This window comes from Misgurnus anguillicaudatus, chromosome 17, assembly GCF_027580225.2.
Source record: "Misgurnus anguillicaudatus chromosome 17, ASM2758022v2, whole genome shotgun sequence".
Taxonomy (NCBI): domain Eukaryota; kingdom Metazoa; phylum Chordata; class Actinopteri; order Cypriniformes; family Cobitidae; genus Misgurnus; species Misgurnus anguillicaudatus.
This window is the reverse complement of record NC_073353.2, coordinates 34,182,256-34,199,498: the sequence shown is the minus strand read 5'-3', so window position 1 is coordinate 34,199,498 and position 17,243 is coordinate 34,182,256. Positions and strand designations below refer to the sequence as shown.

Below are 17,243 nucleotides of genomic sequence, written 5' to 3'. Positions count from 1 at the left end.
GTAAAATGATTATTTAACTCTTACTAAATATACATGTTTCATAGATGTTTAGAAAATATATCCTGTCTTTTCTCAGATGTACCTGGACCACCAGTCAACCCTAGAGTCACTGACACAACAAAAACAACAGCCGAATTGCACTGGGGCAAACCACTTAGTGATGGTGGGATGGAAGTCACAGGATACCTGATTGAACACAAAAAAGAGGGAGAAGAAGAATGGGTGAAAGACACATCTACACCTTTGAGAATCACAGAATTTGTTGTACCTGAATTGCAGGCTGGAGCCAAGTATCACTTCAGAATTAGTGCAATAAATGGAATGGGTGTTAGTGAACCAGCACAAACTGAGGATCTTGTTGCAATTATTGAAAGAGAAGAAATACCAGATCTAGAACTTGATTTAGAACTCAGGAGAACATTAGTTGTTAGGGCAGGGGCCTCTATTCGTATATTTGTTCCTATTAAAGGTCGTCCAACTCCTTCAGTGACTTGGACCAAAGAGAATTCCCCATTAAGGACTCGTGCACACGTTGACAATACTGAATCATATACCTTATTGGTCATCCCTGACTGTAACAGGAATGATGCAGGAAAATATGACTTGACATTAAAGAATGCTGCTGGATTGAAGACTGCCTCTGTGAATGTAAGAGTGTTGGACTCTCCTGGACCTCCTCTAAATCTGAAACCCACGGCCATTGACAAAGAGAGTGTCACATTGCAATGGGAGATGCCTCTTATTGATGGAGGAGCAAAGATTACCAATTACATAATTGAGAAAAGGGAGTCTACCCGGAAGGCATATGCTACAGCAATCACACAATGTGGAACACGCTCTGTTAGAGTTCCTGATTTAGGAGAGGGTTTAGAATATTATTTTAGAGTATCTGCTGAAAATGAATATGGCATTGGTGAAGCAGTTGAAACCCCAGACCCCATCAGAGTATCTCAGGCACCCACTCCACCACAAAATATTACTTTTACTGATGTCACAAAGAACACAGTCAGCCTTGCATGGACAAAACCAAAACATGATGGTGGAAGTAGAGTTACTGGATATGTAGTTGAGGCGCAAAAGAAGGGAACAGACCAGTGGGCCCATGTGACAACTGTTAAGGCTCTGGGCTGCATTGTGAAAAATCTTAATGAAAATGAAGAATACATATTCCGTGTGATGGCCGTGAACAATTCTGGAAGAAGTCAACCTTGTGTAAGCCGACTTGTTGTTATCAGAGAACAAAATTCTCTGCCAGAATTTGACCTTAGTGGTGTGTGTAAGAGGGTAGTTATCGCCAAGGCTGGAGATAACATAAAGGTTGAGGTGCCTGTTTCTGGACGTCCTAAACCAACAGTTTCATGGCAGAAAGACAATCAACCCCTGAAACTTTCACAACGGTTATTGACTGAAAATACCTCCACCTCAACTATCTTAATCATTAATGAATGTTTAAGGAGTGACATTGGTATATATTCAATGACAGGGAAGAATATAGTTGGCTCAGTCACAGATAGCATTACGGTAAAAGTGCATGATGTGCCTGGACCACCAAAGGGGCCAGTTAAACTCGACAAAATAACACGTACGTTCATTGAGTTCTCCTGGGATGCTCCTGAAAATGATGGAGGAGTGCCAATTAATAACTATATAGTTGAAATGAGGGAAACTACGAGTCAAACATGGGTAGAATTGTCCTCATTGATCATTCGCACAACATTCAAAGCAACACGTTTAACTACAGGTGTTGAGTACCAATTCCGTGTCAAAGCCAAAAATAGATATGGCACAGGGCCTCCAATAACCTCAGAGGCAGTGGTTGCTGCATATCCATTTAAGGTTCCTGGACCACCAGGAACACCCAAAGTTGTTGCTTTCACAAAGGATACAATTACAGTTGGCTGGAATGAGCCTGTTTCTGATGGTGGAAGTGAAGTCACTGGTTACCATGTTGAAAGAAAAGAGAGGAACAGTATTGTCTGGCAGAGGATTAGCAAGACACTTGTGGCCGGAAATCTTTTTAAATCCACAGGGCTAGAGGATGGTATTGCATATGAATTCCGTGTGTTTGCTGAAAACATTGCTGGAATTGGAAAACCAAGCAAAGCTTCTGAACCAATCCTTGCTCTGGATCCAGTAGATCCACCTGGCCAACCTGTGCCCATCCATGTGTCCAAAAATGCTATCACTATTCAGTGGACGAAGCCAGAGTATGATGGTGGATTTAAGATTACTGGGTATTCTGTGGAAAAGAGGGACCTTCCAGCTGGACGTTGGACAAAAGCTAACTTTACAAATATTATTGAAACTACTTTCACTGTAAGTGGCTTGACACAGGATTCATCTTATGAATTCCGAATACTTGCAAGAAATTCTGTTGGTGCTGTCAGTAATCCATCAGATCCATCAGATCCAATTACTTGCAAAGATGACATTATAGAACCAAGAATTATGGTTGATGCCAAATTTAAAGATGTTGTGCTTGTAAAAGCTGGAGAGATGTTCAAACTTGAAGCTGATGTTGCAGGCCAACCATTACCATCCATGGTTTGGACCAAAGAAGGAAAAGATGTTGAAAACACACCCAAACTACAAATTAAAATGACAGATCTTACAGCAACATTGATCAATAAGGATTCTATTAGAAGGGATGGTGGTGAATTTGTTCTGACAGCAACAAATGTTGGAGGTTTTGCAAAGCATGTCTTCAATGTGAAGGTTCTTGATAGACCAGGACCACCAAGGGGACCTCTGGCAGTTTCAGGTATAACTGCAGAAAAATGCATGCTCACATGGAATCCACCTGATGATGATGGTGGGGCAAACATTGAACATTATATTATTGAAAAACGTGAATCAAGCAGACTTGCTTGGACAAATGTAGCATCAGACTTGCAGGTTAACCAGTGTCAAGTAACAAAATTACTTAAAGGAAATGAATACATTTTCAGAGTTATGGCAGTTAACAAGTATGGTGTTGGAGAACCTCTAGAATCTGAGCCAACCATTGCTGAAAATCCATATGTACCACCAAGTCCCCCACAAACACCTGAAATAACAGCCGTCACCAAGGATTCAATGGTTCTCTGTTGGGGAGCACCAACCAGCAATGGTGGAAGCAAAATTACTAGTTATCGCATTGAAAAGAGAGACAGGATTAGTTTGCGTTGGGTTAAATGTAACAAAAAGAATGTTACTGACTTGCATTTCAAGGTATCTGGCCTTGTCCCAAGCCATGAATATGAATTCAGAGTTTTTGCAGAGAATGCAGCAGGAATAAGTGAACCAAGTCCTTCATCACCATTTGTGAAGGCTACAGACGCTCTTTTTAAACCAGGGCCACCTGGCAACCCAAGAATCCTAGACACAACAAGTTCTTCGATCACACTTGCATGGAACAAACCAGCATATGATGGTGGTTCTGAAATCACTGGGTATATAGTCGAAACCTGTCAACCTGGAACTGAGGAGGAAGAATGGACAATTGTCTCCCCTAAAGAGGGGGTAAAGGGAACTTCATTTACAATTACAAATCTTAAAGAAAATCAGGAATACAAAATCAATGTGTCAGCGGTAAATAGTGAGGGTATTGGAGAACCAGGATCTGTTCCTGGGTTACACAAAGCAGAAGAAAGACTTGTCCCACCAGAGGTTGATCTTGATGCTGATCTTCGCAAGATTGTAAACATCAGAGCTTGCAATACACTGAGGCTTTTTGTGCCAATTAGAGGTAGACCAACACCAGAAGCCAAATGGACAAGAGAGAATGATGAACCTTTAGATAGAGCTACCATTGAAACTACATCATCTTTTACATCACTTGTTATTGGTAATGTGAATCGATTCGACAGTGGCAAATACAATTTGACCGTAGAAAACAGCTCTGGAACAAAGACTGTTTCTGTGATTGTTAGAGTTTTAGATACACCTGGAGCACCACAAACCCTAAAAATCAGTAGGGTCACTAAAGAGTCTGTCTCACTTGTGTGGGACCCTCCACTAAATGATGGTGGCTCAAAAATTAAGAATTATGTTGTTGAAAAGCGTGAGGCAACCAGAAAGGCATATGCTACAGTCAATGCTATCTGTCAAAAAACTACTTGCACAGTTGATCAACTCCAAGAAGGATGCAACTACTACTTTAGAGTTCTAGCAGAAAATGTATATGGCATTGGTCTTCCTATTGAGACTGGTGAATCAGTCAAAGTTTCTGAGAAGCCACTTCCTCCAGGCAAGATTACACTTAAAGATGTCACACAGAAAAGTGTCACATTATCATGGGAGAAACCTGAACACGATGGAGGAAGTAGGGTGGTTGCATATGTTGTTGAGATGCAGAGTAAAGGTAGTGAGAAATGGGTCCAAGCTGTGATTGTTAAGCTACCTGAAGCAGTTATTACTGGACTTGTACCTGGTGAGGAATATATGTTCCGTGTTTCTGCAAGGAATGAAAAGGGAACCAGTGATCCTCGTCAAATGGGTGTACCTGTAATTGCCAAGGACCTTGTAATTGTTCCATCTGCTAAGCTGTTGTTTTCAACATTCAGTGTTTTGGCAGGAGAGGATTTGACAATTGATATTCCATATGTAGCTCGTCCCAATGCCACTATTTCATGGGTGAAGGAAGCAGCTCCACTTAAACGAACAACCAGGGTAAACTTTTCTTCCACAGATTCACAGCTCAGTCTAGTAATCAAAGAGGCTTGTAGAGAAGATGTTGGTCAGTATAGCATCAAGCTATCTAATACAGCTGGTGAAACAACAGCGGAAATTGGATTGGTTGTTCTTGACAAACCTGGTCCACCTGCAGGTCCTGTAAAATTTGAAGAAATAACATCTGAGAGTGTTACTATTTCTTGGAAGCCTCCTGAGTATGATGGGGGCTGCACTATTAACAATTACATAGTAGAAAAGAGAGACACATCCACAACTACATGGCAGTTTGTATCAGCAAATCTAGCAAGAACTAAAATTAAAGTGGGAAGATTAAAAAGAGGCACTGAATATCAATTCAGAATCGCAGCAGAGAACAGATATGGCAAAAGCCCTCTCCTTGTGTCTGAGTGTGTTGTTGCACAGTATCCTTACAAAGTGCCAGGACCTCCTGGAACACCCTTTTTGCAATCCTCCACAAAAGATACTATGGTGGTGGTGTGGAATGAACCTGTCATTGACGGTGGAAGCACCATCTTAGGATATCACCTTGAACGGAAAGAGAGAAATAGCATTCTTTGGATAAAATTAAACAAAAGTTTAATCCAAGACACAACTTTCAAGACTACAGGTCTTGATGAAGGCCTGGAGTATGAGTTTAGAGTTTATGCTGAAAACATTGTTGGTATTGGCAAGGCTAGCAAAATCTCAGAAGGCTATGTTGCCAGAGATCCTTGTGATCCTCCTGGAACACCAGAAGCACTCAAGATCACAAAGAGTTCTGTTACAATTGTATGGACCAAGCCAGAGTATGATGGTGGAAGCAAAGTCACTGGATATATTGTGGAGAAGAAGGAATTGCCTGAGGGACGATGGATGAAAGCAAATTTCACTAATGTAATAGAGACTGAGTATACAGCAACAGGCCTTACAGAGGACCAGAAATATGAGTTCCGTGTCATTGCAAGAAATGCTGCAGGAGTTTTCAGTGATCCTTCATATAGTACTGGACCTATTATAGCAAAGGATGAGATTGAACCACCGCGTATCAGCATAAATCCAGAGTACACTCAGACTCTTTTAGTAAATGCAGGAGACAGTTTTAAGATTGATGCTGATGTTCATGGGAAACCAGTACCTACAATACATTGGATGAAGGGTGAGCAGGAACTTGGAAATACTATACATCGTGAAATTAAAAGCACAGATAGCTTTACCTGTCTGACTGTAAAGGAGGCCAAACTTGCTGATGGAGGACAATATACACTAATGCTACGAAATCCAGGAGGAGAAAAAGTTGTCAAAGTGAGTGTCCGTGTCCTAGATAAACCTGGGCCACCGGAGGGACCTATCTCCATCACTGGTGTAACCAGTGAGCAGTGCTTTCTTGCTTGGAAGCCACCTAAACAGGACGGAGGCAGCAAGATCACTCACTATATTGTTGAAAAAAGAGAGACTAGCAGACTACTTTGGTCTGTGGTTGAGCCCAAAGTTCAAGCTGAAGATCTTAAAGTTACAAAACTTCTGGAGGGAAATGAATACATTTTCAGAGTTTTACCAGTGAATCAGTTTGGTGTTGGTGAACCACTACAGTCAAGTGCAGTTACTATCAAGAATCCATTTACACCTCCAGATCCACCAAAAGGAGTGGAGGTTTCTGAAGTCAAGAAAGATTCAATGGTCTTAACCTGGGAGACCCCAACAAATAATGGTGGTACTCCTATAACTGGCTATATTATCGAAAAACATGACAAAGAAGGTGTTAGGTGGACCAGATGCAACATGAACACAGTTACTAACCTTACATTCAAAGTTACTGGACTCCATGAAAATCACCTTTATGAATTTAGAGTTACTGCTGAGAATGCTGCTGGAATTAGTGAGCCAAGTTCTGCAACTGTATTCTATAAAGCTGTAGATCCTATATTCAAGCCAGGTCCACCAAATAATCCAAAACTGATAGACATGACAAAATCGTCTGTTGTACTTTCATGGGGAAAGTCTATTTATGATGGTGGCTGTGCGATCCAGGGATATATTGTTGAAGCATGTGAAGTAAAAGCAGCTACAGAGGGGGAAAAGGTTTCAGAAGAGGGCAAGGCAGTTGCTGAGGAATGGACAATGTGCACCCCACCAACAGGTGTTAAACTGACACACTTTACTATAGAAAATTTGAAAGAAAATCAAGAATACAAATTCAGGGTTTGTGCAGTTAACAAAGTTGGTGTTGGAGAGCATGCTGATGTTCCTGGGCCCATCCTGCCAGTGGACAAAATAGAGGAACCAGATCTTGATATTGATCCTGAGTTTAGAAAGCTCATCCGAATTAAAGCTGGATGTTCTCTTAGGATGTTCATTCCTTTCAAAGGAAGACCAACCCCACAAATCAAATGGGAAAAAGATGGTGGGTCAGTTAAGGAAACAGCACAGATTGAGACCACCAGCAGTTACACTTATCTTGTGATTGATCAAATTAACAGGGCAGACAGTGGTAAATACACTGTGACAGCAGAAAACTCTGCTGGTGCAAAATCTGAAATTATAAGTGTTAAAGTCCTTGACACACCAAGTGCTCCCCTCAACCTCAAAGTGGAAGAAATCACAAAAGAATCTGTTACTCTTACATGGGAGCCTCCGTCTTTGGATGGTGGAGCAAAGATAAAAAATTACATTGTTGAGAAACGTGAGAGCACTAGAAAAGCATTTTCCGCTGTTGTCACAAACTGCCACAAACTTTCATGGAAAATTGAACCACTTCAAGAAGGCTGCAGTTACTATTTCAGAGTACTTGCAGAAAATGAACATGGTGTAGGATTACCTGCAAGTATTGTAGATCCCTTGAAAGTTTCAGAGGTGCCACAGTGTCCTGGAAAATTAAGTGTAGTAGATGTTACTAAAACAAGTGTATCTCTAGCTTGGGAAAAGCCAGTTCATGATGGTGGCAGTAGAATTCTTCAGTATCTTGTTGAGATGCAAGTTAAGGGTAACGAGAAATGGTCTAGTTGTGCCAATGTAAAATCATTAGAATGTGTGATTAGTAATTTGAACTCTGGAGAAGAGTATACTTTCCGAGTAATTGCTGTCAATGAAAAAGGAAAGAGTGACCCAAGAACACTTGCTGTCCCAGTGCAAGCAAAGGACCTTGTCTTTGGACCTGATGTAAGACCTGTATTTAGCAATTACAGTGTTCTTGTTGGAAAAGACCTCCAAGTTGAAATTCCAGTTTCTGGTCGCCCAAAGCCAAAGATTACATGGACAAAGGATGGTGCACCACTTAAATTCACAACAAGGGTAAACATTTCTAATACAGTGCACAGCACTATTCTTAGCATTAAAGAAGCAGCAAGAGAAGACAGTGGAATGTATGGAATCAATGTGTCTAATGCTGTTGGACAAAAAGATGCCTCTATTGAAGTTATCACTCTTGATAAGCCTGGCCCACCAACTGGCCCTGTGAGATTTAATGAGATAACTATATCAAGTGTTACATTGTCATGGGATCCACCTAAGTTTACTGGTGGTTGTCCAATTTCAAATTACATTGTACAAAAACGAGATACAACAACCACAACATGGGAGAATGTTGCTAGTTCAGTAGCAAGAACAACACTGAAAGTGCCACGACTAAAGACTGGTGTTGAATATCAATTCAGAGTCATTGCTCAAAACAGGTATGGCAAGAGTTATGCTTTGGACTCTTCAGCTGTCGTTGCTCAGTATCCATATAGAGAACCCGGACCACCAGGAACTCCATTTGTGTCATCCCTGTCTAAGGACCATATGATTGTTGAATGGAATGAACCAGTTTCAGATGGAGGTAGCAACATTATTGGATACCATCTTGAGAGGAAGGAAAGAAACAGCATTCTTTGGACAAAGATAAACAAGACAGTGATTCAAGATACAAGATTCAAAACCAGTCCTTTAGAAGAAGGTATTGAATATGAGTTCAGAGTCTATGCTGAAAATATTGTTGGCATTGGCAGATGTAGTAAAATCTCAGAGGGCTGTGTGGCACGTGATCCATGTGATTCGCCTGGAACCCCAGAAGCTATCCATATCAGTAAAAATTCCATAACCATCCAGTGGACAAAGCCAGAGTATGATGGTGGAAGTGTTATCACTGGTTATACTGTTGAGAAACGTGATCTTCCAGAGGGACGCTGGGCAAAAGCAAGTTTCACAAATGTAATTGAAACCAATTTTACTGTCACTGGGCTAACAGAAGGTGCCAAGTATGACTTCAGGGTAATTGCAAAAAATGCAGTTGGCACTATCAGCAAACCATCATACAATAGTGGACCCATTGCTGCACTGGATGAGGTAGAGCCACCAAAGTTCTCAATTGATCCAGAATACACCCAGGCCCTTATTGTGAACGCAGGAGATACATTTAAACTTGATGCCGATGTCCATGGTAAACCACTTCCCACAATACAATGGTTTAAGAATGACAAAGAGCTTGAAAGCACACTTAGATGTGACATCAAAAACACTGACAACAGAGCATTAGTCACAGTAAAAGATGCAACCAGGCAAGATGGTGGAAACTACACCCTTCAGATCACTAACATTGCTGGCTCACAGACTGTTCCATTTCATGTCAAAGTGCTTGACAAACCAGGTCCACCAGATGGGCCTCTTCATGTCACAGGTGTTTCCAGCAATAAATGCACTATATCATGGCAAGCTCCACAAGATGATGGAGGAAGCACTATTACTCATTACATTATTGAAAGGCGTGAAACAAGTCGCCTTGCTTGGACTGTGGTCAGTAATGATTGTAAAGAAACAGTATACAAAGTGACAAAGCTTCTGGAAGGTAATGAATATATATTCCGTGTCATGGCTGCCAACAGTTATGGTGTTAGTGAAGCAATTATTACACCATGCATAATAATGAAGGATCCATTTGGTCACCCTGGATCACCACAGATTACTGAGGTAACAAATATAGCAAAGGATTCTATGACTATTTGTTGGAATGCACCAGACAGTGATGGTGGAAGTGAAGTTCTTGGTTACATCATTGAGAAAAGAGACAGATCTGGAATTAGATGGACACGATGCAACAGACAGAAAGTCACAGATGTATGTTTCAGAGTGCAAGGGCTAATTGAGGATCATGAATATGAATTTAGAGTATCAGCTGAAAATGCAGCTGGAATTGGAGAACCAAGCCTGCCAACATCATACTATAAGGCTTGTGATCCCAAATTTAGACCCGGCCCACCCATGCATGGGCATGTTGTCGATACAACAAAGTCTTCAATTACAGTGGCATGGGCAAAACCCCTTAATGATGGGGGATGTGCAATTCAAGGATACATTGTTGAGATCTGCAAAGCCGAAGAGGAGGAATGGATTATGTGCACTCCCCCTACTGGATTACGAGTAAACAAATTTGAAATTACTAAACTAACAGAACAACAGGAATATAAGATTCAAATATGTGCCATCAATAAATTAGGTGTTGGAGAACCTTTGGTTATTCCAGGAACTGCCAAACCTGAGGATAAGCTAGAGGTCCCTGAAATTCACCTTGATTCAGAGCTCAGAAAAGGCATTGTTGTCCGCGCTGGAGGATCAGTTCGAATCAATGTACCATTTAAAGGTAGACCTACACCAAATATCAAATGGACTAAAGATGAAGGCGAACTGTCAGAAAAGACAGTGGTTGAAAAAGGTCTTAACTTCACCCAACTATCAATTGACTCCTGTGATAGAAGGGACTCTGGAAAATACACTGTGGTGTTGGAGAACAGCAGTGGCTCTGTATCTGAATTTGTTGCAGTTAAAGTGTTAGATACTCCTGGAGCACCACTGAACCTTGTAGTTAAGGATGTCAAGAAAGACTCAATCACTCTTGTTTGGGAACCACCACTTGTTGACGGAGGTGCAAAGATTAAACATTATGTTGTTGACAAGCGTGAATCTACAAGAAAGGCTTATGCAAATGTAACATCCAAGTGCATCAGTACAACTTATAAAGTGGAAAATCTTACAGAAGGGGCCATGTATTACTTTAGAGTTATGGCTGAAAATGAATATGGTGTTGGTTTACCAGTTGAAACAAAGACTGCTTCAAAGGCCTCTGAAGTACCCGAGCCAGTTGGAAAAGTAATGTTGACTGATGTAACTAAAACAAGCGCATCACTGGCCTGGGAAAAACCAGAGCATGATGGTGGTAGTAGGATTGTTGGCTATTTGATTGAAATGCAGCCTAAAGGAACTGACAAATGGGGTGTAGCAACAAATGTAAAAACATGTGAAGGAACGGTCACTGGACTGACAGCTGGTCAGGAATATTTGTTCCGTGTTTTGGCATATAATGAAAAAGGCAAGAGCGAGCCAAAACCCCTTGCTGCTCCTGTTATTGCCAATGACCTCACAATTGAACCAAGCCTTAAGTTGCAGTTCAATACATACAGTATCAAATCTGGAAAAGATTTCAAACTTGAAATACCAATTTTTGGACGTCCAAAACCAAAGATCACTTGGACAAAAGATGGACAGTCACTTAAGGTAACATCCAGAGTTACTACTTCAAACACATTAACATCCACAATCCTACAGATTACTGAAGCCTGTAAAGATGACTTTGGAAAGTATGCAGTTACAGCAACTAATAGTGTTCGTGCAGTTACAGAAGAAATTGGCATCATAATTCTTGATAAACCTGGTCCACCCACAGGACCAGTAAAAGTAAATGAAGTCAGCAATAACTCTGTTTCCATTTCATGGGAACCACCAGAGTATACGGGAGGCTGCCAAGTTAAGCATTATATTGTTGAAAAACGAGAAACTACTGAAAATACTTGGCAAGTTGTCGCTGGATCAGTTGCAAGGACATCTCTGAAAATTACCAGGTTAAAAACAGGTGCTGAGTATCAGTTTAGAGTTATTGCTGAAAACAGATATGGTAAGGGTGCTCCCTTAGACTCAAAGTCAGTTGTTGTGCAATATCCTTACAAGCCTCCTGGGCCACCTGGTACACCATATGTAAAGTCTGCCACCAAGGATCAAATGATAATTGAGTGGAATGAGCCAGTTAATGATGGTGGTAGCTCAGTAATTGGTTACCACCTTGAGAGCAAAGAAAGAACAAGTATTCTTTGGACAAAACTAAACAAAATCCTTATTGCTGATACTGTTTTCAAGATATGCAACCTTGAAGAAGGCATTGGATATGAATTCAGGGTATATGCAGAAAACATTGTTGGTATTGGCAGAGCAAGCAAAGCTTCTGAGAGCTTTATTGCCCGTGACCCATGTGATCCACCTGGTACTCCTGAGGCTGTGACAATATCAAAGAACCATATTAAGATTCAGTGGACAAAGCCTCAGTATGATGGTGGCAGCAAAGTGACTGGATATATTGTTGAAAGGAGGGACTTGCCTGAGGGCAGATGGACTAGGGCAAACTTTACAAATGTAATTGAGACCGAATTTACAATGACAGGCTTAACTGTAGACAATCAGTATGAATTTAGAGTAATTGCAAGAAATGCTTCTGGTGTCTTCAGTGAGCCCTCTGACAGCACTGGACCAATTACTACTAAAGATGAAATCGAACCTCCTAGTGTTTCAATGGATCCTAAGTACAAGGATGTCATTGTTGTCAATGCTGGAGAGAATTTAGTTTTGGATGCAGACATCCATGGAAAACCGACACCTGTTATCCAGTGGCTGAAAGAAGGAAAAGAAATGGCTAAGTCGTTGCGCATTGAAGTAAAAAGTACACTGAATAATGCTTCTATTACAATCAAAGACTGTACAAGGTTAGATAGTGGACATTATGATCTTGTTTTAAGTAACAGTGGTGGAACAAAAACAATTCCAATAACAGTGAAAGTTCTTGATAGACCAGGTGCACCCACTGGACCACTACAAATAACTGGTGTCATGTCTGATAAATGTAACCTGTTCTGGTCTGAGCCCTCTCAGAATGGTGGTGCTAATATTTCCCATTATATCCTTGAGAAAAGGGAAACTAGCAGGCTATCATGGACTGTTGTTGATTCCAACATTCCAACTGTGAGTTACAAAGTGACAAAGCTTTTGCAAGGTGATGAGTATATCTTTAGAGTTATGGCTGTCAACAAATATGGAGTTGGTGAACCATTAGAATCTGAGGCAGTTACTGCACGTAATCCATACAAGCCCCCAAGTGCACCATCAACACCAGAAGCAAGAGAGATAACAAAGGATTCAATGACTCTGTCATGGAATGCACCAGAGGATGATGGTGGAGCAGAAATTACATGTTATCACGTGGAAAAGCGTGATAAAGAAGGTGTGAGGTGGACAAAATGCAACCGACAGAAGTTGAATGATTTGAATTTCAAAGTAACTGGTCTTTCAGAGGGTCATTTCTATGAGTTCCGTATTTCTGCTGAGAATGAAGCTGGTATTGGAGAATTTAGTGATTTATCTCTATTTTATAGAGCAGCAAATGCCATTACTCCACCAAGTCCACCTCATCATCCTAAAGTGACAGATCACACAAGCTCTTCTGTATCTTTGTCTTGGGGTAAACCTTCTACTGATGGTGGAGCATATGTTAAAGGTTATATTGTTGAGATGAAGGAAGTTTCTTCAGAGGAATGGATCATTTCCACACCACCAGCTGGGATACAAGCAACACGTCTAACAGTTGAAAACCTGAAGGAGAATACAGAGTATAACTTTAGAGTCTGTGCAATAAACTCTGAAGGAGTCAGTGAACCTGCTGATGTTCATGGTTCAGTGACCGCATGTGAAAAAATGGAAGCACCTGAGATTGAACTTGATGCTGACCTCAGGAAGGTTGTTTCTGTCCGTGCAGGGGGATCACTTCGCCTTTTCATTACAATTAGAGGTAGACCTGAGCCATCTATCAAATGGGAAAAAGAGGATGGAACTCTAACTGAGCGTGCCCAGATTGAGTCTACAGGTTCATATACTATGCTTGTAATTGATAATGTCAATAGATTTGACAGTGGAAAATACATCTTGACTCTTGAAAATAAGAGTGGCACAAAATCTTCATTTGTCAATGTTAGGGTGCTTGATACACCAAGTGCTCCACAGAAGTTTGAAGTGAAAGATATCAAGAAGGACTCAGCGATTCTCTGCTGGGAACCACCTCTTACAGATGGTGGAGTTAAAATAACTAATTACGTGGTTGAGAAGCGAGAATCTACAAGGAAGGCTTATACAACTGTGACAAGCAACTGCACACAAACTTTCTTTAAAGTTGAAGAACTGCAGGAGGGAGGAATTTTTTACTTCCGTGTGTGTGCTGTTAATGTGTATGGCTTTGGTATGATGGCAGAAACAAAAACTCCTGTCAAGGTGGCACAGGTACCTATGCCTCCAGCAAAAGTAACTCTTGTGGATGTCACAAAGAATAGTGTGACACTCACTTGGCTAAAGCCTGTCCATGATGGAGGCAGCAAAATAATCTGCTACAATGTAGAGATGCAACCCAAGGGCAGTGACAAATGGGGTGTAAGCTGCACAGTTAAGGTTCCAGAAGCTACTGTAAGCAACCTTACACCTGGTGAAACATACGCTTTTAGAGTTATTGCAGTAAATGAGAAAGGCAAGAGTGAGCCTCAAGATCTTGGTGTGCCTGTTGTAGCTAAGGATATTGAAATTGAACCCTCAGTACATTTACTGTTCAATACCTTCAGTGTTAAAGCTGGGGGTAATCTTACTGTGGAAGTTCCTGTAAGAGGCAGACCTAAGCCAGTTGTCTCTTGGAAAAAGGATGGTCTTCCCCTGAAGCAAACAACCTCTCTTTCAGTCATCAACACTCTACTGTCAAGCAAAATTGTCATCAAAGAAGCTGCTATTGAACATGTTGGTAAATATGAAATCACTCTCGCTAATACAGCTGGTACCATGTCCACAGATATTGCTGTTGTTGTTCTAGATAAACCAGGGCCACCAGCTTCAGTAAAGGTTGATGCTGTGACTTCTGACAGTATTACATTGTCATGGACCCCACCAGAGTATGATGGTGGATGCGCTATCAATAATTACATTGTTGAGAAGAGAGATACCACCACAACAGAGTGGCATATTGTTTCATCAAATGTTGCCAGAACATCAGTCAAGGTTCCTAGATTGACTCAAGGCTCTGAGTACCAGTTCCGAATTTTTGCTGTGAACCGCTATGGAAAGAGTAAGCCAGTCGACTCTCCGTGCATTACTGCGGAGTATACATTCAAACAGCCTGGCCCTCCATCAACACCCCGTGTTGTTCATGCCACCAAAGCCTTCATGTTGGTTACATGGAATGAACCTGTTAATGATGGTGGTAGCACAGTCCTTGGATATCATTTAGAACGCAAGGAAAGAACCAGTATTCTTTGGACAAAGGTGAACAGGATCCTAATCAAGAATACTGAATATAAAGTAACTGGCATTGAGGAAGGCATGGTGTATAAGTTCCGGGTTTATGCTGAAAACATTGCTGGAATTGGCAAGGCAAGCAAAACAAGTGAGTCCATGGCTGCAAGAGATCCTTGTGATCCTCCTGGTCAGCCTGTGATAACTAGCATGACCAAGTCTTCTGTATCCCTTTCTTGGGCGAAGCCTGAGTATGATGGTGGAGCCAAAGTTATTGGATATATTATTGAACGTAGAGATCTCCCACAGGGTCGCTGGGTAAGATGCAATTTTACCAATGTTGCAGAGACCTACTTTGATGTTACTGGCCTAACATTGGATGAACAATATGACTTCCGTATTATTGCAAAGAATGCTGCTGGACTGTTCAGTGAGCCATCTGATAACACTGGTCCTATTACAGTTAAAGATAATGTAGATCCACCACGCATTATGATGGATGTCAAATTTAAAGAAGTTGTGCTAGTTAAAGCAGGGGAAACCCTGAAGATTAATGCTGATATTGCAGGACGCCCACTTCCAGTTTCGTCTTGGTCAAAGGATGGACATGAACTTGAACACAAAGCAAGAATTCAGATAACTGGAACAGATACTAATACTATGATAGTCATTAAAGACTGCAAACGAAGTGATTCTGGACAGTATTCCTTGACATTAAAGAATGTGGCAGGAAGTGTCACAACACCAGTAAATTGTGTTATTCTTGATAAACCAGGGCCTTCAGCAGGTCCCTTGTCAGTTACAGGCCTCACAGCAGAGAAGTGCACATTGTCATGGGGACCACCTCAAGAAGCAGGTGGTGCTGAAATAACACATTATGTTGTTGAGAAAAGAGAGACCAGCCGTTTGGCATGGACACTTGTGGATGGAGAGGTCAAAACTACCGTATTCAAAGTCACTAAGCTCCTGAAAGGAAATGAGTATATATTCAGAGTTTTGGCTGTCAACAAGTTTGGACTTGGTGAAGCACTTGAAAGTGAAATTGTTAAAGTTACTGATCCATACACCATCCCAGCAGCTCCGACTAATGTCGATATCACAAGTGTGACCAGTGAAGCAATAACTATTACTTGGGCAAAGCCTAGTTCTGATGGAGGAAGTGAGATCCTTGGATACATAGTTGAAAGGAGAGAGAAATCTGGTATTCACTGGGTTCGTGTTAACAGAGAGCTTGTGACAGATTTAACAGCTGAAATATCAAAAGTACGAAGAGGATGTGAATATGAATTTAGAGTTTATGCTGAAAATGCAGCAGGTTTGAGTCCAGCTAGTGATCCATCTGCTTCAGTAAGGGCTGAAGATGAACTTCTGGTTCCATCCCCACCATCTAAACCCAAGATTCTAGATCATACAAATAATTCAATTACTATTGCCTGGAAAAAGCCTTCATCTGATGGCGGTGCACCGATTCTTGGATACTGTGTAGAATATAAGAAATCTGAGGAAGAGGCGTGGGTTGTGGCTATTCAAATGACAAAGAGCAACGAATTCACAATTTCTGGTCTTACAACTGACACAGAGTATGTATTTGCTGTTAAATCAATGAATAAAATTGGTGTAAGTGAGCAGTCACCTATTTCTGAGGCACAGTCAGCGACAGACAGAAAAGAGGAGCCTGTGTTTGAGGTTGACATTGAAATGCGAAAGACTTTAATTGTCAAGCATGGCAATTCATTTACTTTGACAGCACGATTTAAGGGAGTGCCAGTACCTTCAGTTACATGGAGTAAAGAAGAAGTGGATCTTAAAGCCAGAGCAAGCATTGAAACAACTAAAAACTGCACATCTATTACTATTGAGAAAGCAACAAGAAATGACTCTGGCCAATACATTGTTAATTTAGACAACGGTGTTGGAACTGCATCTTTGCCAATAGTAGTCAAAGTTCTCGACTCCCCTGGACCACCAACTAATGTAAAGATTACAGAGGTCACAAAGGATTCTGCTACAGTTATTTGGGAAGCTCCAGAAAATGATGGAGGAGATGCTGTTAAGGCATATCATGTTGAGAAACGTGAAGCAAGCAAAAAGGCCTGGGTATCTGTAACAAGCAGCTGTCACAGTTTGACATACAAAGTAGAAGACTTACAAGAAGGGGCAGTCTACTACTTCCGAGTTATTGGAGAAAACGAGTATGGTATTGGTGTACCTAATGAAACTAAAGATGGAACTAAGATTACAGGTAAGGTTACAGA

The 17,243-nt window shown here is 41.1% G+C and overlaps 1 protein-coding gene and 1 long non-coding RNA gene across 2 annotated transcripts in view; one reads left to right on the top strand and one right to left on the bottom strand.

Moving 5' to 3' along the window:
* The window catches only part of LOC129451665 (uncharacterized), a 197,740-nt gene that overhangs the window by 90,386 nt on the left and 90,111 nt on the right, over positions 1 to 17,243 (bottom strand). The window lies entirely within an intron of this gene.
* The window catches only part of LOC129451648 (titin), a 142,767-nt gene that overhangs the window by 98,969 nt on the left and 26,555 nt on the right, over positions 1 to 17,243 (top strand). Inside the window, 1 exon segment of the mRNA XM_073854671.1 lies at positions 77 to 17,230. Coding sequence (XP_073710772.1) covers positions 77 to 17,230 — 17,154 coding nt within the window.